Raw genomic sequence first — 25018 nt, forward strand, 5'->3', positions numbered from 1 at the left:
CACCACAGGGCTCAGGGTACGTGGACCCAGCAAGAGTCCTCGCTTCAGATCAACGTTCTGGAAATACGGGCAGTGTATCTTGCCCAGAAAGCGTTCCAGCAGTGGCTGGAGGGCAAGCAGATCCGAATTCAGTCGGACAATTCCACAGCGGTGGCATACATCAACCACCAAGGCGGCACACGCAGCCGGCAAGCCTTCCAGGAATTCCGGCGGATTTTGATGTGGGTGGAAGCCACGGCATCCACCATATCCGCAGTTCACATCCCAGGCGTGGAAAACTGGGAAGCAGACTTTCTCAGTCGCCAGGGCATGGACGCAGGGGAATGGTCCCTTCACCCGGACGTGTTTCAGGAGATCTGTTGCTGCTGGGGGGTGCCGGACGTCGACCTCATGGCGTCCCGGCACAACAACAAGGTACCAATGTTCATGGCACGGTCTCAAGATCCCAGAGCTCTGGCGGCAGACGCCTTAGTTCAGGATTGGTCGCAGTTTCAGCTCCCTTATGTGTTTCCTCCGCTGGCACTGTTGCCCAGAGTGTTACGCAAGATCAGGACCGACTGCCGCCGCGCCATCCTCGTCGCTCCAGACTGGCCAAGGAGGTCGTGGTACCCGGATCTGTGGCATCTCACGGTCGGCCAACCGTGGACACTACCAGACCGAACAGACTTGCTATCTCGAGGGCCGTTTTTCCATCTGAATTCTGCGGCCCTCAACCTGACTGTGTGGCCATTGAGTCCTGGACCCTAGCGTCTTCAGGGTTATCTCAAGACGTCATTGCCACTATGAGACAGGCTAGGAAACCAACGTCCGCCAAGATCTATCACAGGACGTGAAAAATTTTTTCTGTCATGGTGCTCTGTTCAGGGTTTTTCTCCCTGGCCATTTGCATTACCTACTTTTCTGTCCTTCCTTCAATCTGGACTGGAAAAGGGTTTGTCGCTCGGCTCCCTTAAGGGACAAGTCTCAGCGCCTCTGTGTTTTTCCAGAAGCGCCTAGCCAGGCTTCCACAGGTACGCACGTTCCTGCAGGGGGTTTGTCACATCGTTCCACCTTACAAGCGGCCGTTAGAACCCTGGGATCTGAACAGGGTGCTGATGGTTCTTCAGAAACCACCATTCGAGCCAATGAGAGATATTTCCCTCTCACGACTTTCGCAGAAAGTGGTTTTTCTAGTAGCAGTCACTTCTCTTCGGAGAGTGTCTGAGCTAGCAGCATTGTCGTGCAAAGCCCCTTTCCTGGTGTTTCACCAGGACAAGGTGGTTCTACGTCCGGTTCCGGATTTTCTCCCTAAGGTGGTATCCTCCTTTCATCTCAATCAGGATATTTCCTTACCTTCTTTTTATCCTCATCCAGTTCACCAATGTGAAAAGGATTTGCACTTGTTAGATTTGGTGAGAGCACTCAGACTCTACATTTCTCGTACGGCGCCCCTGCGCCGCTCGGATGCACTCTTTGTCCTTGTCGCTGGCCAGCGTAAAGGGTCACAGGCTTCCAAATCAACCCTGGCTCGGTGGATCAAGGAGCCAATTATCGAAGCTTACCGTTCGGCTGGGCTTCCGGTTCCCTCAGGGCTGAAGGCCCATTCTACCAGAGCCGTGGGCGCGTCCTGGGCTTTGAGGCACCAGGCTACGGCTCAGCAGGTGTGTCAGGCGGCTACCTGGTCGAGCCTGCACACTTTCACGAAACACTATCAGGTGCATACCTATGCTTCGGCGGATGCCAGCCTAGGTAGACGAGTCCTTCAGGCGGCGGTTGCCCACCTGTAGGAAAGGGCCGTTTTACGGCTCTCTTACGAGGTATTATTTTACCCACCCAGGGACTGCTTTTGGACGTCCCAATTGTCTGGGTCTCCCAATAGAGCGACAAAGAAGGGAATTTTGTTTACTTACCGTAAATTCCTTTTCTTCTAGCTCTAATTGGGAGACCCAGCACCCGCCCCTGTTTTTTTGTGTACACATGTTGTTCATGTTGAATGGTTTCAGTTCTCCGATATTCCTTCGGATTGAATTTACTTTAAACCAGTTTATAATTCTTTTTCCTCCTTCTTGCTTTTGCACCAAAACTGAGGAGCCCGTGGGAGCACGGGGGGTGTATAGGCAGAAGGGGAGGGGCTTAACACTTTTGAGTGTAATACTTTGTGCGGCCTCCGGAGGCATAGCCTATACACCCAATTGTCTGGGTCTCCCAATTAGAGCTAGAAGAAAAGGAATTTACGGTAAGTAAACAAAATTCCCTTCTTTCAAGACTGAAAATTGTAGATTCACATTGAAGGCGTCAAAACTAAGAATGAAAACATGTGGAATGAAATACTTAACAAAAAAGTGTGAAATAACTGAAAATATGTCTTATATTCTAGGCTCTTCAAAGTAGCCACCTTTTGCTTTGATTACTGCTTTGCACACTCTTGGCATTCTCTTGATGAGCTTCAAGAGGTAGTCACCGGAAATGGTCTTCCAACAGTCTTGAAGGAGTTCCCAGAGATGCTTAGCACTTGTTGGCCCTTTTGCCTTCACTCTGCGGTCCAGCTCACCCCAAACCATCTCGATTGGGTTCAGGTCTGGTGACTGTGGAGGCCAGGTCATCTGGCGTAGCACCCCATCACTCTTCTTCTTAGTCAAATAGCCCTTACACAGTCTGGAGGTGTGTTTGGGGTCATTGTCCTGTGGAGAAATAAATGATGGTCCAACTAAACGCAAACCGGATGGAATAGCACGACACTGCAAGATGCTGTGGTAGCCATGCTGGTTCTGTATGCCTTCAATTTTGAATAAATCCCCAACAGTGTCACCAGCAAAGCCCCCCCACACCATCACACCTCCTCCTCCATGCTTCACAGTGGGAACCAGCCATGTAGAGTCCATCCGTTCACCTTTTCTACAAAGACACGGTGATTGGATCCAAAGATCTCAAATTTGGACTCATCAGACCAGGCTGTGTAAGGGCTATTTGACTAAGAAGGAGAGTGATGGGGTGCTACACCAGATGACCTGGTCTCCACAGTCACCAGACCTGAACCCAATCAAGATGGTTTGGGGTGAGCTGGACTGTAGAGTGAAGGCAAAAGAGCCAACAAGTGCTAAGCATCTCTGGGAACTCCTTCAAGACTGTTGGAAAACCATTTCCGGTGACTACCTCTTGAAGCTCATCAAGAGAATGCCAAGAGTGTGCAAAGCAGTAATCAAAGCAAAAGGTGGCTACTTTGAAGAGCCTAGAATATAAGACATATTTTCAGTTGTTTCACACTTTTTTGTGAAGTATTTCATTCCACATGTGTTAATTCATAGTTTTGATGCCTTCAATGTGAATCTACAATTTTCAGAGTCCTGAAAATAAAGAAAACTCTTTGAATGGGATGGTGTGTCCAAACTTTTGCTCTGTATTGTGTGTGTGTGTGTGTGTGTATGTATGTATGTATGTATATATGTATGTATGTATATATAATATATATATGTATGTGTGTGTATATATATAATATATATATATATATAATTTTATTATATTATTTATACATGCACATATATAATTATTTTTTATTTAGATATATGTGCTGTGTGTGTGAGTAGCAACAAAAATTATATATATTATATAGTAAAAAAAACATTATTTTGCTACTTATATATTTTCACGTGACCTAAATGTGTTCTCCACTACTGGGAATCCTTATGTCTCCCCCCAGTAGAATAACATCACTTATACTCTGCTTTGGCGCTGTTCCAGCAGTGTTGGCATTATCGTTCTGGAGATCATGTGAGGGTGTTATGTCATGTGATCCCTGTGGCCAATCATTGCTGGCTTCACTTTCCTCCAGTTTTGGCAAATCAGGCAAGTGACAACTCTAGCTTCCTCCAAATGTCTAATATGCCTGTAGGAGAGTAGAGTGATGCCGGCGTAGTCAGCGAGCCCCGGAAGAAGCTGACACTTCTGGACAGGGCCAGATTAAGGTTGGTGGGGGCCCCTGGGCAGAAAATCTGGTGGGGGCCCCATAACGTTAACATTTTTAGCCATAACAGTAGAGCACGAACCGTAGCATTTAGATATAAATCCAATGAACATTTATCTTATCCTGTTCTGCCACATTCAGATTTACAGTACTACAATACAGACACAGTCCAGGATAAATCACAGCTGTCCACTTACACACAGAAAGTAGAGTTAAGGCTGCTTTACACATTTCGATCTCGTATGCGATCGCACACGCCCCCATCGTATGTGCGGAACAGGCAATTTGTTGCCCGTGTCGCACAAACGATTAACCCCCGTCACACGTACTTACCTTCCAAATGACCTCGCTGTGGGCGGCGAACATCCACTTCCTGAAGTGAAAGGGACGTCACACAGCGGCCGGCCAATAGAAGCGGAGGGGCGGAGATGAGCGGGACGTAAACATCCCGCCCACCTCCTTCCTTCCGCATTGCCGGCAGTACGCAGGTAAGCTGCAGTTCATTGTTCCCGGGGTGTCACATGGAGCGATGTGTGCTGCCTCAAGAACGATGAACAAAGACGTTCAATTTTTAGAAAATGAACGACGTGTATGCAATCAACGTTTTAAATCACAATCAGGGTCGCACGTAGCTGTCACACACTACAATATCACTAACGATGCCGGATGTGCGTCACTTACGACGTGACCCCGCCGACACATCGTAAGATATATTGTAGCGTGTAAAGCCCGCTTTTGTCACATATTTTTTATTGATCCCAATGTTAAGGCAGCCAGGGCCAGCTCCAGGGTTTTGTGGCCTCCGGGTGAGTCTCAGTGGGCCCCATCCACACACAGACACGCACACACACATACAGGCATGCGTATATACATATTTGAAGACAAATTCAGAAAAATACATATAAACAGACAAATATATGCACAGTTATATACACTGACATACATGCAGACACAGACGCATTAGGGCTCGTGCGCACGTTGCGTAATTACATGCATTTACGCTGCGTATAGCACTGCAGTGTAAATGCATGCGTCCTGTGTCCCCTATACAATCTATGTAGATTGTGCATGATACGTGCACCCATTGCTTTCTTCAGCGCTCTATTGGGAGACCCAGACGATTGGGGTATAGCTACTGCCCTCCGGAGGCCACACAAAGCACTACACCAAAAGTGCAAGGCCCCTCCCCTTCTGGCTATACCCCCCCGTGGTATCACGGGTACTCCAGTTTTAGCTTTGTGTGCGAAGGAGGTCAGACATTCCATGCATAGCTCCACAGATTTTAGTCAGCAGTAGCTGCTGACTAGTTCGGATGGAAGAAAAGAGAGCCCATATAGGGCCCCCAGCATGCTCCCTTCTCACCCCTGGATGGTGTTGTAAGGTTGAGGTACCTATTGCTGGTACAGGGCTGGAGCCTCACATGCTGTTTTCCTTCCACATCCCCTTGTAGGGCTCTGTGGAAGTGGGATCCTGCCGGCCTCAAAGCTCTGACGCCGGGCTCCATCCACAGACCCATAGCACCTGGTGGATGCCGAGCAGGAGTACCATCAGGGACAAGGCCCTGCATCATACAGGTACTCTGTGTCCCCGGCAGGCACAGACGCACTCCGGGCTGGCTGGGTGTTGTAGTGCGCCGGGGACCGTAACACTGGAGCTGGTGTTCCTACAGTTATCTGGGGGACTTTGTGTTCTGGGAACGCAGCGCCGACCCTCACTGGTCCGGGCGGCGCTGCTGTGACTTGTGGTGCGCCGGGGATACGCCGACCGCGCTTTTACGGCGGCGGCGTTTATAAATCTAGTCCCCGGCTTTTGGGCCTAGGACGCCGGCAGCTCCGATCGTTCCCCGCCCCCACCCTGTCAATCAGGGTAGGGGAGAGACGCTGTTTTGCAGCAGCGACGAGGGCTGGAGCCTGTTTTACATGCTCCAGCCCTCTCACTTGGCACAGAGGGAAGCAGGCTTCCCGCTCTTAGTCAGGAACGCCCAGGGCCCGCCCCCCTTCCTCTCTCAGGACGCCGGCAGCCATTACATGCAGTCTGGCTGGAGGAAGGACGCAAGGCTCTGGGAGACCTGGACTGAGGGGCTTTGGGAGACCACACACCCGCTCTTAAGCGGGCGGTAAGCGGCTTTTTCAGCTGGCCCCTCTAGTGCCTTACTGTGTATTAGTATACTGTGTCACTGGACATATATATTTATTGATTTCTTGCACTGTGAGGTCGCTTCCTGGCTGAATACCCCAGATCGCTCTGAGGAGGCAGCAACATGTCATCCACAAGACGCAAGGCTGCCAAGGCTAGGGCTGTGTACACTGCGTGTGCTGCATGTGGGGCTGATCTACCAGCAGGCTCCAATGACCCCCATTGTGTGCAATGCTCGGATCCGGTGCTGCTTCGCCAGCCGGAGTCCGGAGAGGTAGTGACCCAGGCTGAGACGCTTGTAAGTCCTGCCCCGGTGTCAGGGACAGACTTTGCAATTTTTGCCGATAAAATGTCTGTGACTATGACAAAAATCCTTGAAACTTTGCAATCTATGCCTGGAGCTCAGTCTATGGATACGGCGAGGTCTCTGTCTTCTAATCCCCCTCAGTTGGAACTAATCCAGACTGCAAGGGGGTCCCCGGCTTCTCAGGCTGAGTATGATGACTCAGATGATTGCCCCAGCCACCCCAAGCGGGCTCGCTGGGAAAGACCCTCAACGTCATCACACTGCTCAGGGTCTCAGCGCAATCAGTCTCCCTGTGATGTGTCTGAAGAGAGTGATCAGGAGTCTAATCCTGGAACCCCTCTCAATCTGGATACCCCGGATGGGGACGCCATGGTAAACGATCTTATCTCAGCCATCAATAGGCTGCTAGATATTTCTCCCCCAGCCCCTTGAGCAGAAGAGGCAGCGGCAGAGCAGGAGAAGTTTCGTTTCCTCTATCCCAAGCGTAAATTAAGTGCTCTGTTGGATCACTCTGACTTCAGAGAATCAATCCAGAAACACGACGCTCATCCAGAAAAGCGTTTCTCTAAACGTTCTAAGGATACACGTTATCCTTTCCCCCCTGATGTGGTCAAGCGCTGGACCCAGTGTCCAAAGGTGGACCCCCCGATTTCCAAGCTTGCAGCTAGATCCATAGTTGCAGTGGAGGATGGCGCTTCACTTAAGGATGCCAATGACAGACAGATGGACCTTTGGTTAAAATCTGTCTATGAAGCTATCGGCGCGTCGTTTGCTCCAGCATTCGCAGCCGTATGGGCACTCCAAGCTATTTCAGCTGGTTTAGCAAAAGTGGATGCTATCATACATCCAGCGGTGCCGCAAGTGGCGCACCTTACCTCGCAGATGTCTGCGTTTGCCTCTTACGCTATCAATGCGGTCCTAGAATCTACCAGCCGCACCTCAATGGCGTCTGCCAATTCGGTAGTTTTGCGCAGGGCATTGTGGTTAAAGGACTGGAAAGCAGATGCTGGTTCCAAAAAATGTTTAACCAGTTTGCCTTTATCTAGAGAGAGACTGTTTGGCGAGCCATTGGCTGACATCATTAAACAGCCCAAGGGTAAAGACTCCTCCTTACCCCAGCCCAGATCAAGCAAACCTCAGCAGAGAAAGTGGCAGCAGAAGTTTCAGTCCTTTCGAGGTTCGGGCAAAACACAATTCTCCTCGTCCAAAGGGACTCAGAGGACGCAAAGAAGCTCAGATTCCTGGCGGGCTCACTCACGCCCCAAGAAAGCGAATGGAGGAACCGCTTCCAAAGCGGCTACCTCATGACTTCCAGCCCCCTCCCTCCGCATCTCCGGTCGGGGGCAGGCTCTCCCGCTTTTACGACATTTGGATGTCACAGGTCAAAGACCGGTGGGTGACAGACATTTTGTCTCGCGGGTACAGAATCGAGTTCAGTTCTCGTCCTCCAGCTCGGTTCTTCAGAACCTCCCCACATCCAGACCGTGTAGATGCCCTGCGGCAGGCGGTGGACTCCCTAAGAGCGGAAGGAGTAGTGGTTCCTGTACCGCCTCAGGAACAAGGGAGAGGGTTTTACTCCAATCTCTTTGTGGTGCCAAAAAAGGACGGCTCGTTCCGTCCTGTTCTGGACCTAAAACTGCTCAACAAACATGTGCACGCCAGGCGGTTCCGGATGGAAACCCTCCGCTCTGTCATTGCCTCAATGTCTCAAGGAGACTTCCTTGCCTCAATAGACATCAAAGATGCTTATCTCCACGTGCCAATTGCTACAGAACATCAACGTTTTCTACGTTTTGTGATAGGAGACGACCATCTTCAGTTCGTAGCTCTGCCATTCGGTCTGGCGACAGCCCCCCGGGTCTTCACCAAGGTCATGGCGGCGGTGGTAGCAGTCTTGCACTCTCAGGGACACTCGGTGATCCCTTACCTAGACGATCTACTTGTCAAGGCACCCTCTCAAGAGGCATGCCAACTCAGTCTACATGCTACGCTGGAGACTCTCCAGACTTTCGGATGGATCATCAACTTTCCAAAGTCAAATCTGTCACCGACACAGTCACTAACGTATCTTGGCATGGAGTTCCATACTCGAGCAGCGAGAGTGAAGCTTCCGCTAAACAAGCAGCGGTCCCTACAGACAGGGGTGCAATCTCTCCTTCAGGGCCAGTCGCACCCCTTACGGCGCCTCATGCACTTCCTAGGGAAGATGGTGGCAGCCATGGAAGCAGTTCCCTTTGCGCAGTTTCATCTGCGTCCACTTCAATGGGACATTCTCCGCCAATGGGACGGGAAGTCTACGTCCCTAGACAGGAAAGTCTCTCTTTCCCAGACGGCCAAGGACTCTCTACAATGGTGGCTCCTTCCCACCTCATTGTCTCAGGGAAGATCCTTCCTGCCCCCATCTTGGGCAGTGGTCACGACAGATGCGAGTCTGTCAGGGTGGGGAGCAGTTTTTCTCCACCACAGGGCTCAGGGGACGTGGACTCCGCAAGAGTCCACCCTTCAGATCAATGTTCTGGAAATCAGGGCAGTGTATCTTGCCCTACTAGCCTTTCAACAGTGGCTGGAAGGAAAGCAGATCCGAATCCAGTCGGACAACTCCACAGCGGTGGCATACATCAACCACCAAGGAGGGACGCGCAGCCGGCAAGCCTTTCAGGAAGTCCGGCGCATTCTGAATTGGGTGGAGGACACAGCATCCACCATCTCCGCGGTTCACATCCCAGGCGTAGAAAACTGGGAAGCAGACTTCCTCAGTCGCCAGGGTATGGACGCAGGGGAATGGTCCCTTCACCCGGACGTGTTTCAGGAAATCTGTCGCCGCTGGGGGGTGCCGGACGTCGACCTAATGGCGTCTCGGCACAACAACAAGGTCCCGGCATTCATGGCGCGGTCGCGCGATCAAAGAGCTCTGGCGGCAGACGCCTTAGTGCAAGATTGGTCGCAGTTCCGCCTCCCATATGTATTCCCGCCTCTGGCACTCTTGCCCAGAGTATTACGCAAGATCAGATCCGATTGCAGCCGCATCATACTCGTCGCCCCAGACTGGCCGAGGAGATCGTGGTATCCGGATCTGTGGCATCTCACGGTCGGCCGACCGTGGTCACTTCCAGACTGTCCAGACCTGCTGTCTCAAGGGCCGTTTTTCCATCAGAATTCTGCGGCCCTGAACCTGACTGTGTGGCCATTGAGTCCTGGATCCTATCGTCCACAGGCTTATCCCAGGGAGTGGTAGCCACAATGAGACAAGCTAGGAAGTCAACTTCTGCTAAGATCTACCACAGAACGTGGAAGATTTTCTTATCCTGGTGCTCTGCTCAGGGAGTGTCTCCCTGGCCATTTGCATTGCCCACTTTTCTGTCTTTCCTGCAATCAGGGTTGGAAAAGGGCTTGTCGCTCAGCTCCCTTAAAGGGCAAGTCTCGGCACTATCCGTGTTTTTTCAGAAGCGTCTAGCACGTCTTCCTAAGGTGCGCACGTTCCTGCAGGGGGTCTGTCATATTGTGCCCCCGTACAAGCGGCCGTTAGATCCATGGGATCTGAACAGAGTACTAGTTGCTCTCCAGAAGCCGCCTTTCGAGCCTCTCAAAGAAGTTTCTTTTTCTCGCCTGTCACAGAAAGTGGCGTTTCTTGTTGCGATCACATCGCTTCGGCGAGTGTCTGAGCTGGCAGCTCTGTCATCCAAGGCTCCCTTCTTGGTGTTCCACCAGGACAAGGTAGTGCTGCGCCCCATTCCGGAGTTTCTCCCTAAGGTCGTATCCTCGTTTCATCTTAATCAGGATATATCCTTGCCTTCCTTTTATCCTCATCCGGTTCACCGGTATAAAAAGGACTTACGTTTGCTAGATCTGGTGAGAGCACTCAGGATCTACATTTCCCGCACGGCGCCCATGCGCCGTTCCGATGCACTTTTTTGTCCTTGTCGCTGGTCCGCGCAAGGGGTTGCAGGCTTCTAAAGCCACCCTGGCTCGATGGATCAAAGAACCAATTATAGAGGCCTACCGTTCTGCGGGGCTTCCGGTTCCTTCAGGGCTAAAAGCCCACTCAACCAGAGCCGTGGGTGCGTCCTGGGCATTACGGCACCAGGCTTCGGCTCAACAGGTGTGTCAGGCAGCTACCTGGTCGAGTCTGCACACTTTCACCAAGCATTATCAGGTGCATACCTATGCTTCGGCGGATGCCAGCTTAGGTAGAAGAGTCCTGCAGGCGGCAGTGACATCCCCGTAGGGGAGGGCTGTTTTGCAGCTCTAACATGAGGTATTTCTTTACCCACCCAGGGACAGCTTTTGGACGTCCCAATCGTCTGGGTCTCCCAATAGAGCGCTGAAGAAGAAGGGAATTTTGTTACTTACCGTAAATTCCTTTTCTTCTAGCTCTTATTGGGAGACCCAGCACCCGCCCTGTTGTCCTTCGGGATTTTTTTGCTGTTTGCGGGTACACATGTTGTTCATGTTGAACGGTTTTTCAGTTCTCCGATGTTATTCGGAGTTAATTTGTTTAAACCAGTTATTGGCTTCCTCCTTCTTGCTTTGGCACTAAAACTGGAGTACCCGTGATACCACGGGGGGGTATAGCCAGAAGGGGAGGGGCCTTGCACTTTTGGTGTAGTGCTTTGTGTGGCCTCCGGAGGGCAGTAGCTATACCCCAATCGTCTGGGTCTCCCAATAAGAGCTAGAAGAAAAGGAATTTACGGTAAGTAACAAAATTCCCTTCTTTATGAACGCAGTGATTTGGATGCTAAAATGTTGACCCAAATCCGTGCGTTCATAAAATGAGCATGTCAATTATTCCGTGCGCTATGGATGCAGCTCCCGCTCTGTCTATGGTGGGGGCAGCAGCCAGAGCGCAGGAAATCGGCTTTTTTTGTACAGAAAAACTGAATCCATTATGCAGTGTTTCTGCAGCGATTTGACGCGCACATGTGCTGTCAAATCGCTGCAGAATATTCAGCAGTTACGTGCGCATGAGCCCTTACAGGTATTAATATGGGAAAGTCGCCAGCAGCCTCACTCACCTCTCCTGCTTGTTTCCGTCCAGCTCCTTCAGGACATGTGGCTGTTTCACGATGGCTGTCACTAACACACATGACTGCACACTGACAGCACTGCTGTATATACATCACAAGAGGGGCTGGGGGCTACAATATATACATTACAGGAGGGGCAGGGGGCATAGACGTTACTGGAGTGGCAAACAGCTCTGGTGGTGTACTCATCACTGCGATGGGTGACATAGCGCTCTGGGGAACCCATATAGTTCTGGGGGGGGGCGCACAGACTGCTCTAATTCATATATACACACACAGTACTGCTTCTTACACACACATCTCTGACACACACACACACACACACACAATACAATGCACCCCCCATCACCCCCTACACACACACACACACACACACACACACACAATACAATGCACCCCCCATTACCCCTACACACACACGCGCACACACACACACAATACAATGCACCCCCCATTACCCCTACACACACACGCACACACAATACAATGCACCCCCCATTACCCCTACACACACACACACACACACAATACAATGCACCCCCCATTACCCCTACACACACACACACACAATACAACCCCCATTACCCCTACACACTCACACACACAATACACCCCCCATTACCCCTACACACACACACACACACACACAATACAATGCACCCCCCATTACCCCTACACACACACACACACAATACAATGCACCCCCCATTACCCCCCCCCACACACACACACACAATACAATGCACCCCCCCATTACCCCTACACACACACACACACAATACAATGCACCCCCCATTACCCCTACACACACACACAATACAATGCACCCCCCATTACCCCTACACACACACGCACACACAATACAATGCACCCCCCATTACCCCTACACACACACACACAATACAATGCACCCCCCATTACCCCCACACACACACACACACAATACAATGCACCCCCCATTACCCCTACACACACAATACAATGCACCCCCCATTACCCCTCCCCACACACAATACAATGCACCCCCCATTACCCCTCCCCACACACAATACAATGCACCCCCCATTACCCCTCCCCCTACACACACACAATGCACCCCCCATTACCCCTCCCCCTACACACACACACACACACACACAATACAATGCACCCCCCCCATTACCCCTCCCCCCACACACACACACACACACACACACAATACAATGCACCCCCCATTACCCCTCTCCTCACACACAATACAATGCACCCCCCATTACCCCTACACACACACACACACACACACACACAAATACAATGCACCCCCATTACCCCTACACACACACACACACACACAATACAATGCACCCCCCATTACCCCTCTCCTCACACACAATACAATGCACCCCCCATTACCCCTACACACACACACACACACACACACAATACAATGCACCCCCCATTACCCCCCCCCACACACACACACAATACAATGCACCCCCCATTACCCCTACACACACACACACACACACATACAATGCACCCCCCATTACCCCTCTCCTCACACACAATACAATGCACCCCCCATTACCCCTACACACACACACACACACACACAAATACAATGCACCCCCATTACCCCTACACACACACACACACACACACAATACAATGCACCCCCCATTACCCCTCTCCTCACACACAATACAATGCACCCCCCATTACCCCTACACACACACACACACACAATGCAATGCACCCCCCATTACCCCCCCCCCCACACACACACACAATACAATGCACCCCCCATTACCCCCCCCCACACACAATACAATGCACCCCCCATTACCCCTCCCCACACACAATACAATGCACCCCCCATTACCCCTCCCCACACACAATACAATGCACCCCCCATTACCCCTCCCCACACACACAATACAATACACCCCCCATTACCCCTCCCCACACACACAATACAATACACCCCCCATTACCCCTCCCCCTCCCCCCACACACACACACACACAATACAATGCACCCCCATTACCCCTCCCCCCCACACACAATACAATGCACCCCCATTACCCCTCCCCCCACACACACACACATTACCCCTCTCCCCACACACAATACAATGCACCCCCCATTACCCCTCTCCCCACACACAATACAATGCACCCCCCATTACCCCTCTCCCCACACACAATACAATGCACCCCCCATTACCCCTCTCCCCACACACAATACAATGCACCCCCCATTACCCCTCTCCCCACACACAATACAATGCACCCATTACCCCTCTCCCCACACACACAATACAATGCACCCCTCATGACCTCTCCCCCCACACACAATACACCCTCCATTACCCCTCCCCCCCACACACAATACAGTGCACCCTCCATTACCCCTCCCTCCACACACAATACAATGCACCCTCCATTACCCCTCCCCCCACACACAATACAATGCACCCTCCATTACCCCTCCCCCCACACACAATACAATGCACCCTCCATTACCCCTTCCCCCACACACAATACAACCCTCATCACCCCCTACACACACAAATTACACTGCTCCATCCCTACACACTTCTGCCTCCCCCCCTCCCTCGGAATACAGTGCTCCTCCTCTGCCTGTCACAGAGCTGTGTTCCTTCACAAATGTTCCCCGTTGTGTCCTCAGCCCCTCCTCACTCATCCCCATTAATTACACCTGTCTCTTCAGCTCCTTCATGGAGCGCTCGCTTCCTCATGTCCCCAGTGTGGCGCCGGCAGCACTGTGATGACGTCAGCAAGGTGCTGATCTCATCACGTTGCTGCACGTCGGGGGCGGGGCCCAGTCCCGGTGCACTGTTCAAATGTATTTACGTCTGAAAGACGCAAATACATTTGAATAGGAACGGAAACAGGAAGCTGCGGTCATTGGCTTTGCTGCGCTCCTCTGCAGTGTACATGCCGGCACACAGCAGAGCCGGCACACAGCAGAGCCGGCACACAGCAGAGCCGGCACACAGCAGAGCCGGCACACAGCAGAGCCGGCACAGCGCGCTGCCTCCTGCTCCTGCTAGTGTGCCTGGCATGTAAGGAGCGCAGCGGGGACAGTAGACAGCGGCCCACCACACCGTGCCCCTGCTTCTAGGTACGGCCGCAGCACATAGCAGGGAGCATTAGCACACCTCTGACCCCGGAAGTTCAAGCGGCCGCTGGTACTTCCGAGATCAATCAGCGTCCTGTGCCCGCAGTTTGTTTTTGCGTCTGAAAGACGCAGATGCAAATAAATAGCGGTGCCCCCCCCCCCCCCCCCCGAAAACACAGCTGATTTATTAGACTGTCTTTACGGAGGGGGAGAGGGTGTGAAAAAAAAAATGCTGACAGGTGCCTAGTGCCAAGTATGGTGGGGGCCCCCTTAGAAGCTCTTTTGGTGGGGGCCCCTGGGCTCCAGCCCCGCCTGCCCCGCCTATAATCCGGCCCTGCTTCTGGAGCAGCCGACACCTGAGCTGAGTGTAGCTGGTGTCCTTTTTTCTCACCAGGCCCGGCCTCCACTGTGCAGGCAAAGGCTGTAATGGAGGTGCTAAATTTGCGTTCATATAGTGATCCCATCCTATACCGTGACTTTAAGCTCCTTTTTCTAAGTCATATAATATTATATTTTCCTCTTTCCCCCCAGGATTTCAGTGTGACGTCGTCCCGTTATTTAAACCCGAGTTCTCCCCGAGGAATCTGGTCCTTGTCGCTACCAAAGGTGTCCGTCCCCTGTGTGAGGTGCTGGAGGGGATGACATGGAGTTCCCCGAGGGTAGGATAGACGTGCAGATTGTTACTTATCAAGACCGAGAAGTTATTATTTATTTTGAAATAAAAAAATCAAAGGTTTATTTGAAAGTATTTTTTACATTTTTGACCCCACACAAAACTAACCGATTCATTATCAAATTTCTCCCATTTCACACCAGGGTCCTACAAACGCAGATTTTCAGTGAGGAGATCGTCCTTTTAGTCTTTACACGTTACCTTCTTGTGACCGGTGGGGAGAAGAAAAGTGTTAGAACGCCACCAGCTCCTCCTAGGGTGCCGCCGTCACCCCATGATGAGCAGGGTCTCCTCCATCCGGTGAATGACGGGGTCTTGGTGATCAGGTTACGTTTCCCGGCGGCGCCCGGACCGTCCTTCATCCTCAGGATCAGCGCGAGGTCGATGATTTTATAAGACTGGAATCTCCAGACCACAGGGCGCGCTCCGTTTCTTCTTGTCTTGTAGACGTCTCATTTTTCTCTCTTTTTTTTTCTCTACTGTGCAGTTTTTGTCCGCCACCATCTTTAGATAAATGGATAAATACAGAATGCCGGGTTTATTGCTTTATTACATTGAGAGGAGCCGATATTTCCATCGGAGGAGCTGCCATCTGTTCCACAGTTGTGAAATTATGTGAGTAGAGGGGAGGAGAAAGAAAAGAAAATGTTAGTTCTTACAGCACATCTGCAGCCATTTATATATTGTTTGGAAGACACAGGACTTCTGAAGTTACAAAGACATTCTTAAAGGTAACCTTTGCTTAAAGGGGTTGTCCATACAGAATGGATTGGAGTCTGTCGGTCACTCCTATAGACGGAGTATGGAGCGGTGGTCTCACGTGATTACTACCACTAAGACCTGCTCTTAGAAGGTGGGTGTCCACTGACCACTATCCGTTTTACACTTGATATTGTATAACATAACAACCTCTTTAAGTGACATTTGTACATTTCCATCCCCTACCATAGTATGTAGCTAAGTGTGTTTTTTTTGTCTTCACCTCTGTGCTTTGCCCTGCAGCTTCTCTCTTACTTTGTCTACTTCCTGGCTCAGTTAGCACATCAGGTTTATAGTGTGGTAGTCACTACCCAGAATGCATTCCTCTCTCTGCGGTCTCTTTTAGGATGAGCGAGCAGACCCGGCTATGGTCGGGAGTGAGGAGACGGCCTCTCATGTGGCAGGGTACGGTGACTGAGGTATTTACTTGAAAACAAAACCTCATCCTTATACAGCGAATCCAAAAAAAAACTCAGAAAAGAGGATTTTTCACTATGTAGAGAGATGAGACCTTCTGCACGTCTATAGAAAAAAAATCACATCACGCTTTTTTTTTTTTTTTTTTGCCATAGAATAAAATTCAGTCCACAGCAGAAAACGTTTGCCATATGTGACCCCATCCTTATGTCACTTCATGGCATTTCTTCTCCTAAATCTTCCCCCATCACCTGTGAGTGATATTATGGAGAATGGGAAAGAATCGCATCAACTAAGACCCGTAACATTTAGAGCGGGGGGCCGAGGGCAGAGGAGCATAAAAGTCACCACTGCTCTGCTGACCCCATAACTGCAGAGTCCAGACCTCCTCTAATAACATCAGCACAAACACTGCACCTGCCGGGCGCTCCATGGCCAAGCAGCTGGATACCGCTGTACATGACCAAGCACAATGCCGAGCAGCTTGGGGCAGCTGCACAATATTGAGCCGTACATGACCAAGCACAATGCCGAGCTGTACATCACCAAGCACAGTTCTGAGCCGTACATGGCCAAGCGCAATGCTGAACCATACATTATCAAGCCCAATCCCGAGCCATACATCACCAAGCACAATGCCGAGCTGTACATCACCAAGCACAGTACTGAGCCGTACATGGCCAAGCACAATGCCGAGCCATACATCAACAAGCACAATGCTGAGCTGTACATCACCAAGCACAATGCTGAGCCATACATCACCAAGCACAGTACTGAGCCGTACATCACCAAGCACAATGCTGAGCCGTACATTACCAAGCACAGTACTGAGCCGTACATGGCCAAGCGCAATGCCGAGCCATACATCACCAAGCACAATGCTGAGCTGTACATCACCAAGCACAATGCTGAGCTGTACATCACCAAGCACAATGCTGAGCCATACATCACCAAGCACAGTACTGAGCCGTACATCACCAAGCACAATGCTGAGCCGTACATGGCCAAGCACAGTACTGAGCCGTACATGGCCAAGCGCAATGCCGAGCCATACATTATCAAGCCCAATCCCGAGCCATACATCACCAAGCACAATGCCGAGCTGTACATCACCAAGCACAGTACTGAGCCGTACATGGCCAAGCGCAATGCTGAACCATACATTATCAAGCCCAATCCCGAGCCATACATCACCAAGCACAATGCCGAGCAGCTTGAGACAGCTGCACAATATCGAGCCGTACATGACCAAGCACAATGCCGAGCTGTACACCACCAAGCACAGTACTGAGCCATACATGGCCAAGCGCAATGCTGAACCATACATTATCAAGCACAATCCCGAGCCATACATCACCAAGCACAATGCTGAGCTGTACATCACCAAGCACAAAGCTGAGCTGTACATCACCAAGCACAGTACTGAGCCGTACATGGCCAAGCGCAATGCCGAGCCATACATTATCAAGCCCAATCCCGAGCCATACATCAAGCACAATGCTGAGCTGTACATCACCAAGCACAATGCTGAGCTGTACATCACCAAGCACAGTACTGAGCCGTACATGGCCAAGCGCAATGCCGAGCCATACATTATCAAGCCCAATCCCGAGCCATACATCACCAAGCACAATGCCGAGCTGTACATCACCAAGCACAGTACTGAGCCGTACATGGCCAAGCGAAATGCTGAACCATACATTATCAAGCACAATCCCGAGCCAAACACCACAAAGCACAATGCAGAGCGTTGGATGGAGCTGTGTAAATCCGCCATCATTGGACTCTGGAGTAGATGTGTTCTGTACAGTGACGAATCACAGTTCTCTAAGGGAGGGGTCTGGGATTGGTGAATACTAGGAGAAAGTTACCCATTTTGTGCCCTCTGTACAGTTTGTTGGAGGAAGGATAGTGTTCTCGGCCGTTATCAGGGGTCGGCTTCTTAGTTTAAAAGAAGAGAGATCAGCGCAAGACATTGTGGACAATTGTATCTTCCAGCTTTGTGGGGACAGTTTGGTGAAAGATTTTTTTTCTTCTCCCCCATGTTTATAAAGACAGGGTTGGTGGAGTTTCTTGTACAAGAACACAACAGGCTACACAGAGCCCAGACCCGAGTGCAGACCTCAACCTCATCCAACAAGAAGACCAGAGATTGTGAGCCCTGGCCTCTCCCCATCATCAGTGTCTGACCTCACAAATGGGCAAAAATTACACAGACACCTGCAAAACCTTAAGGAAAACTTCCACAGATGCTCAGGAGCTGTACTATCTGCAGAAGCTGACTCCATAGTAATGTCTACGGATGTAGAATGGGAGCTCAGAAACGCTTCTGGCGATGTAATGTGGAGGGGGCACCATTAAATATCCGTGCTGTCGTGGAGGGTTCTTAGAAACCGAATTACCGGTAAGAACTGATTATTTTCTCTAGTCACCCTCCACGACAGCACGGATATTTAATGGTGCTGTCGTGCAGGGTTCCTAGAAACTGAATTATCGGTAAGAACTAATTCTATTTTTTTTCTCCATTTTATAGTGTGTGCTGAAAAATTGGGACTTGATACCTTTTCATGGATGTTTGGATGCTAGGGCTTACCGAGCATTGTGGCCATCACTTCATCGTAATGGTAGAAAGACGGGTTGTGTAATCATGGACTGATTCCAGGAATCTCTTCTCCTGATAGCAGTGGGTTCGACAACAATCTGTGTATGGGGGGGCTCCTGACAATTGTCAGGACCATCAGGGGAGTTAATTTTCCAGCATGTATTATTTCGGACTTTTCCCGGAGATTAACCACCTCGCGGCTGTGGGAGATAACATCGGACTGCTCTGCCAAAGGAGCGCCAATGTGTATAGGAGAGTCCGCATTCGAGTGGGTTTTAGTCTCCAAAGAGCATATCTGGGTGAAGGTATAATGGCTGCTTTGAGCATGTCACTACCTCCATATAATTTGTGAGAAGCTATCCCAGCCACATGGGTCAGTATAACTTCAGAACGATCTCCACACCACCTATCAATGCCAGGAAAAATCTCTGCAGTTCTCAAGGCTAATTGTGTCCCGTGGCCATTCAGGGTGTGTCACTGTATGAGCTGCTACAAACCTCCAACGTACTCGACTTATATGTGGAAAGCGAAGGCTTTATAAACATTTGACAGAGAGGTTGAACATTTTACCGAAAAGACGTTAACACACGATGTAGTGATTTTCTCTCACCAGGTTTTTCACGGCCTCTTTATGGGGCTTCTGCGAAAAGACTGTGGAATAAACACAATGATTGATTATTCTGTCATCTTTCTGCAAACAGCATGATTCTAGAACATGGTGATGTAAAGTCATTGCTAATGAGATGTTGTTGGGGTCACGGAATTCGTGACGCACATCCGGCCTCGTTAGCGACGTTGTTGCATGTGAAACGTACGATCGACCATTAACTATCAGAATTACTCACCAAATCGTTGACACGTCGTTCTAATCCCAAATGTCGTTGCTGTTGGACGCAGGTTGTTCGTCGTTCCTGCGGCCACCCGCAATGAGGAAGGAAGGAGGTGGGCGGGATGTTCGGCCCGCTCATCTCCACCTCTCCACTTCTATTGGGCGGCCGCTTAGTGACGCCGCTATGACGCCGCACAAACCGCCCCCCTTAGAGAGGAGGCTGTTCGCCGGCCACAGCGACGTCGCTAAGCAGTTAAGTCCGTGTGACGGGTGTTAGCAATGTTGTGCGCCACGGGCAGCAATTTGCCTGTGACGCACAACCGACGGGGGCGGGTGCTGTCACCAGCGACATCACTAGCGATATCGCTGCGTGTAAAGTGGCCTTTACAAATAACGTAACTTCTTCTGGGTCATTAACTGTGATTCGTATGATTTCGGTTACCGTTTGATTTCATTACATTGTCTTTGGTTGACCTTTATCTATCACAGTGTGCGAGAGAAGTATGGAGAACTGGGAATTTTAAAATGGTGATTAACATTTTTTTAATTTTCAGCGCCTTTCGACTTGGCACGGTTTCCATTAAAAACAAAAAACAGACTGTACTTTAGTTATCCTCCCTGGGTCCAGCGTTGAGTCTCCACCACTACTTCTGTGGTCGGTGATTGTCTGCAGCGCAGATGTCAGTTCAACAGCGCTCAGTTCAGTTACCTTGGCGTCTCACGCCATCACCTCAGACAGACTCTCTGAACTCACTGATTGGCTGCAGCGCTGTCAGTATGATATCAGTGCAACAGACACAGGGAACAGTTATGGTGGCTCAACATTGGACCCAGGAAGAGTGAGTAAAGCACAGAATTTTTTCAAATGAACCGCACTGATGGACACAGCTCTTCTGAAATATGAAGCACACAACATCCTTTTCAGCCAGATTCCACCTTGAACCAGTCTGAAAAAGTGCTTGGAAAACACGAAAAATGCTGAACATATGCATAACAATATGTTCCTTCATTTTGAACTTATTTTAATCTCTTCTGGCTTCAGAAGCTGTGACATGGCTTAAAAAAGTATCTTGACCATTCTTTCTTCGGCGCTCTATTGGGAGACCCAGACGATTGGGTGTATAGCTACTGCCTCCGGAGGCCACACAAAGCAATTACACTAAAAAGTGTAAGGCCCCTCCCCTTCTGGCTATACACCCCCCGTGGGATCACGGGCTGCTCAGTTTTCAAGCTTTGTGTGCGAAGGAGGTCATACATCCACGCATAGCTCCACTGTTTGTAGTCAGCAGTAGCTGCTGACTATATCGGATGGAAGAAAAGAGGGCCCATATGGGGCCCCCAGCATGCTCCCTTCTCACCCGCGGTGGTGCTTGTAAGGTTGAGGTACCTATTGCTGGTACGGAGGCTGGAGCCCACATGCTGTTTTCCTTCCACATCCCCTGGTAGGGCTCTGTGGAAGTGGGATCTTACCGGCCCCCAAGCCCTGAGGCCGGGCTCCATCCACAGACCCAGAGAACCTGCTGGATTCGGAGCATGAGTACAGTCAGGGACATGGCCCTGCATCATACAGGTACTCGGTGTCCCCGGCAGGCACGGACACACTCAGGACTTGCTGAGTGATGTAGTGCGCCGGGGACAGTAGCGCTGTGCGCCGGGGTTAGGTCACTACAGCTTTGCTGAGTGACGTTACATAGTGGGAACTACTGCGCCGACCGCTCCTGAAGCGGCGGCGCAGCTGCGACCTGTAGTGCGCCGGGGACTTCGCGCCGACCGCGCTTTTACGGCGGCGGCGCTTCTAACTTTAGTCCCCGGCTTCTGCGGCCTAGTGCCGTTTCGTTCCCGCCCCCACCCTGTCAATCAGGGTAGGGGAGAGACGCTGTTCAATACGCAGCGCCGAGGGCTGGAGCCTTATTTACATGCTCCAGCCCTCTCACTAGGCACAGGGGGACGCAGGATTCCCGCTCTTGGTCTGTGCACGCCCAGGGCCCGCCCCCCCCCTCCACAGAACGCCGGCAGCCATTACACATGCAGTCTGGCTGGGGAAAGGCAGCAGGCTCTGGGAGACCCAGACTAGAGGGATTTCGGCGACCACACACCCGCTCTTAAGCGGGCGGTAAGCAGCGCTTTAGTGCTGGCCCCACTAGTGCCTTAGTGTTATATTAGTGTACTTTTTTCTGGTACCATATATATATATATATATATATATATATATATATATATTTATATAGTTGCACTGTAAGGTCGCTTCTTGGCTGGACACCCTGTATTGCTCTGAGGAGACTGCAACATGTCATCCGCAAAACGCAAGGGTGCCAAGGCACAGGCTGTGTACACTGTTTGTACTGCATGTGGGGCTGATCTACCGGCAGGCTCCAATGATTCACATTGTGTGCAATGTTCAGTCCCAGTGGCACTTCGTCAGCCGGAGTCTATGGTGGTAGTTGCCCAGGCAGAGCCGCCTGTGAACCCTGCCCCGTTGACGGGGACAGACTTTGCAGTTTTTGCTGATAAGATGTCTGTGACTATGACAAAAATCCTTGAGACCTTGCAGTCCAGGCCAGTTATGCAGGCCATGGACACTGCTATGCCTTTGCTCCCAGGTCCCCCTCAGTTGGAACCAATCCGTACTTCAAGGGAGTCTCAGGCATCACAGGCTGAAGTCTCTGACTCAGATGACAGCCCCAAGCAGCCTAAGCGAGCTCGCTGGGAAAGACCCTCGACGTCATCACACTGCTCAGGGTCTCAGCGAGGAGAGTCTCTCTGTGATGAGTCTGAGGACGGTGATCAGGATTCTAACCCTGAAACCCCTCTCAATCTAGATGCCCCTGATGGTGACGCCATGGTTAATGACCTTATATCGGCCATCAATAGACTGTTGGATATTTCTCCCCCAGCTCCTTCCTCAGAGGAGGCAGCTGCCCAGCAGGAGAAGTTCCGTTTCCTATATCCCAAGCGTAAATTGAGTGCTTTTTTGGACCACTCTGACTTCAGAGAATCAATCCAGAAACACGACGCTCATCCAGACAAGCGTTTTTCTAAACGTTCTAAGGATACCCGTTATCCTTTTCCCCCTGACGTGGCCAAGCGCTGGACCCACTGTCCAAAGGTGGATCCACCAATTTCCAAGCTTGCGGCTAGATCCATAGTCGCAGTAGAGGATGGCGCTTCACTCAAAGATGCCAACGACAGACAGATGGACCTTTGGTTGAAATCTGTCTATGAAGCTATCGGCGCGTCGTTTGCTCCAGCATTCGCGGCCGTGTAGGCACTCCAAGCTATTTCAGCTGGTTTAGCACAGGTGGATGCTATCATACATCCAGCAGTGCCGCAGGTGGCGTCCCTAACTTCGCAAATGTCTGCGTTTGCAACCTATGCTATCAATGCTGTCCTAGAGTCTACGAGCCGTACCTCTATGGCGTCCGCCAACTCTGTAGTTTTGCGCAGAGCCTTGTGGTTAAAGGACTGGAAAGCAGATGCTGGTTCCAAGAAATGCTTAACCAGCTTGCCATTATCTAGAGACAGACTGTTTGGTGAGCCATTGGCTGAAATCATTAAACAGTCCAAGGGTAAAGACTCTTCTTTACCACAGTCCAGATCAAGCAAACCTCAGCAGCAAAAGTGGCAGTCGAGGTTTCGGTCCTTTCGAGGCTCGGGCAAGGCCCAATTCTCCTCTTCCAAAAGGACTCAGAAGGAACACAAGAACTCAGACTCCTGGCGAGCTCACTCACGCCCCAGGAAACCAAATGGAGGAACCGCTTCCAAAGCGGCTACCTCATGACTTTCAGCCTCCTCCCTCCGCATCCTCGGTCGGTGGCAGGCTCTCCCGCTTTTGCGACATTTGGCTGTCACAGGTCAAGGACCGGTGGGTAACAGACATTTTGTCTCGCGGGTACAGAATCGAGTTCAGTTCTCGGCCTCCACCTCGGTTCTTCAGAACCTCCCCACACCCCGACTGAGCAGATGCCCTGCTGCAGGCGGTGGACTCTCTAAGAGCAGAAGGAGTGGTGATCCCGGTCCCCCCTCAGGAACGAGGGCAAGGATTTTACTCCCATCTCTTTGTGGTTCCAAAAAAGGACGGCTCCTTCCGTCCTGTTCTGGACCTAAAACTGCTCAACAAGCATGTGAACGCAAGGCGGTTCCGGATGGAATCCCTCCGCTCCGTCATTGCCTCAATGTCTCGAGGAGACTTCCTTGCCTCAATAGACATCAAAGATGCCTATCTCCACGTGCCAATTGCTACGGAGCACCAACGTTTTCTACGTTTTGTGATAGGAGACGACCATCTTCAGTTCGTAGCTCTGCCATTCAGTCTGGCGACAGCCCCACGGGTTTTCACCAAGGTCATGGCGGCAGTGGTAGCGGTCTTGCACTCTCAGGGACACTCGGTGATCCCTTACTTGGACGATCTACTTGTCAAGGCACCCTCTCTCGAGGCATGCCAACTCAGCCTGAATGTTACGCTGGATACTCTCCAGACTTTCGGGTGGATCATCAATTTTGCCAAGTCAAATCTGTCACCGACCCAATCACTAACGTATCTTGGCATGGAGTTTCATACTCTATCAGCGATAGTGAAGCTTCCGCTGAACAAGCAGCGTTCCCTACAGACAGGGGTACAGTCTCTCCTTCAGGGCCAGTCGCACTCCTTAAGGCGCCTCATGCACTTCCTAGGGAAGATGGTAGCAGCCATGGAGGCGGTTCCCTTTGCGCAGTTTCATCTGCGTCCACTTCAATGGGACATTCTCCGTCAATGGGACGGGAAGTCAACGTCCCTAGACAGGAAAGTCTCCCTTTCCCAGACGGTCAACGAATCTCTGCAATGGTGGCTTCTTCCCACCTCGTTGTCCCAAGGAAGATCCTTCCTACCCCCATCCTGGGCAGTGGTCACGACAGATGCGAGTCTGTCAGGGTGGGGAGCAGTGTTTCTCCACCACAGGGCTCAAGGGACGTGGACTCAGCAGGAGTCCACCCTTCAGATCAATGTTCTGGAACTCAGGGCAGTGTATCTTGCCCTCCTAGCCTTTCAGCAGTGGCTGGAAGGAAAGCAAATCCGAGTCCAGTCGGACAACTCCACAGCGGTGGCATACATCAACCACCAAGGAGGGACGCGCAGTCGGCAAGCCTTCCAAGAAGTCAAGCGGATTCTGACGTGGGTGGAGGACACAGCATCCACCATATCCGCGGTTCACATCCCAGGCGTAGAAAATT

At 51.1% G+C, this 25018-nt stretch overlaps 2 protein-coding genes across 8 annotated transcripts in view; one reads left to right on the forward strand and one right to left on the reverse strand.

The window, feature by feature from the left end:
- LOC142258166 (methyltransferase-like protein 25B) overlaps positions 1 to 25018 on the forward strand; it is a 114641-nt gene that overhangs the window by 42073 nt on the left and 47550 nt on the right. The window contains exons 9-14 of one of the 7 annotated variants that reach the window (XM_075330655.1): positions 15062 to 15189; positions 15347 to 15818; positions 15952 to 16056; positions 16309 to 16381; positions 18434 to 18783; positions 18913 to 19659. In XM_075330655.1, coding sequence (XP_075186770.1) covers positions 15062 to 15189; positions 15347 to 15373 — 155 coding nt within the window. In that variant the 3' untranslated portion in view covers positions 15374 to 15818; positions 15952 to 16056; positions 16309 to 16381; positions 18434 to 18783; positions 18913 to 19659. Of the gene's footprint in view, positions 1 to 15061; positions 15190 to 15346; positions 16057 to 16308; positions 16382 to 18433; positions 18784 to 18912; positions 19660 to 25018 lie in introns of those variants that run through there. The other 6 variants (XM_075330654.1, XM_075330656.1, XM_075330660.1 and 3 more) reach the window with 6 other exon arrangements.
- Positions 15230 to 25018, reverse strand: part of LOC142257607 (Fc receptor-like protein 3) — a 46640-nt gene continuing 36851 nt past the window's right edge. Inside the window, exons 7-8 of the mRNA XM_075329745.1 lie at positions 19592 to 19632; positions 15230 to 15795 (exon numbers count right to left, since the gene is read on the reverse strand). Of these exons, the coding sequence (XP_075185860.1) occupies positions 15742 to 15795; positions 19592 to 19632 (95 nt within the window). The 3' untranslated portion in view covers positions 15230 to 15741. The remainder of the gene's footprint in view (positions 15796 to 19591; positions 19633 to 25018) is intronic.

This window comes from Anomaloglossus baeobatrachus, chromosome 12, assembly GCF_048569485.1.
Source record: "Anomaloglossus baeobatrachus isolate aAnoBae1 chromosome 12, aAnoBae1.hap1, whole genome shotgun sequence".
Taxonomy (NCBI): Eukaryota; Metazoa; Chordata; class Amphibia; order Anura; family Aromobatidae; genus Anomaloglossus; species Anomaloglossus baeobatrachus.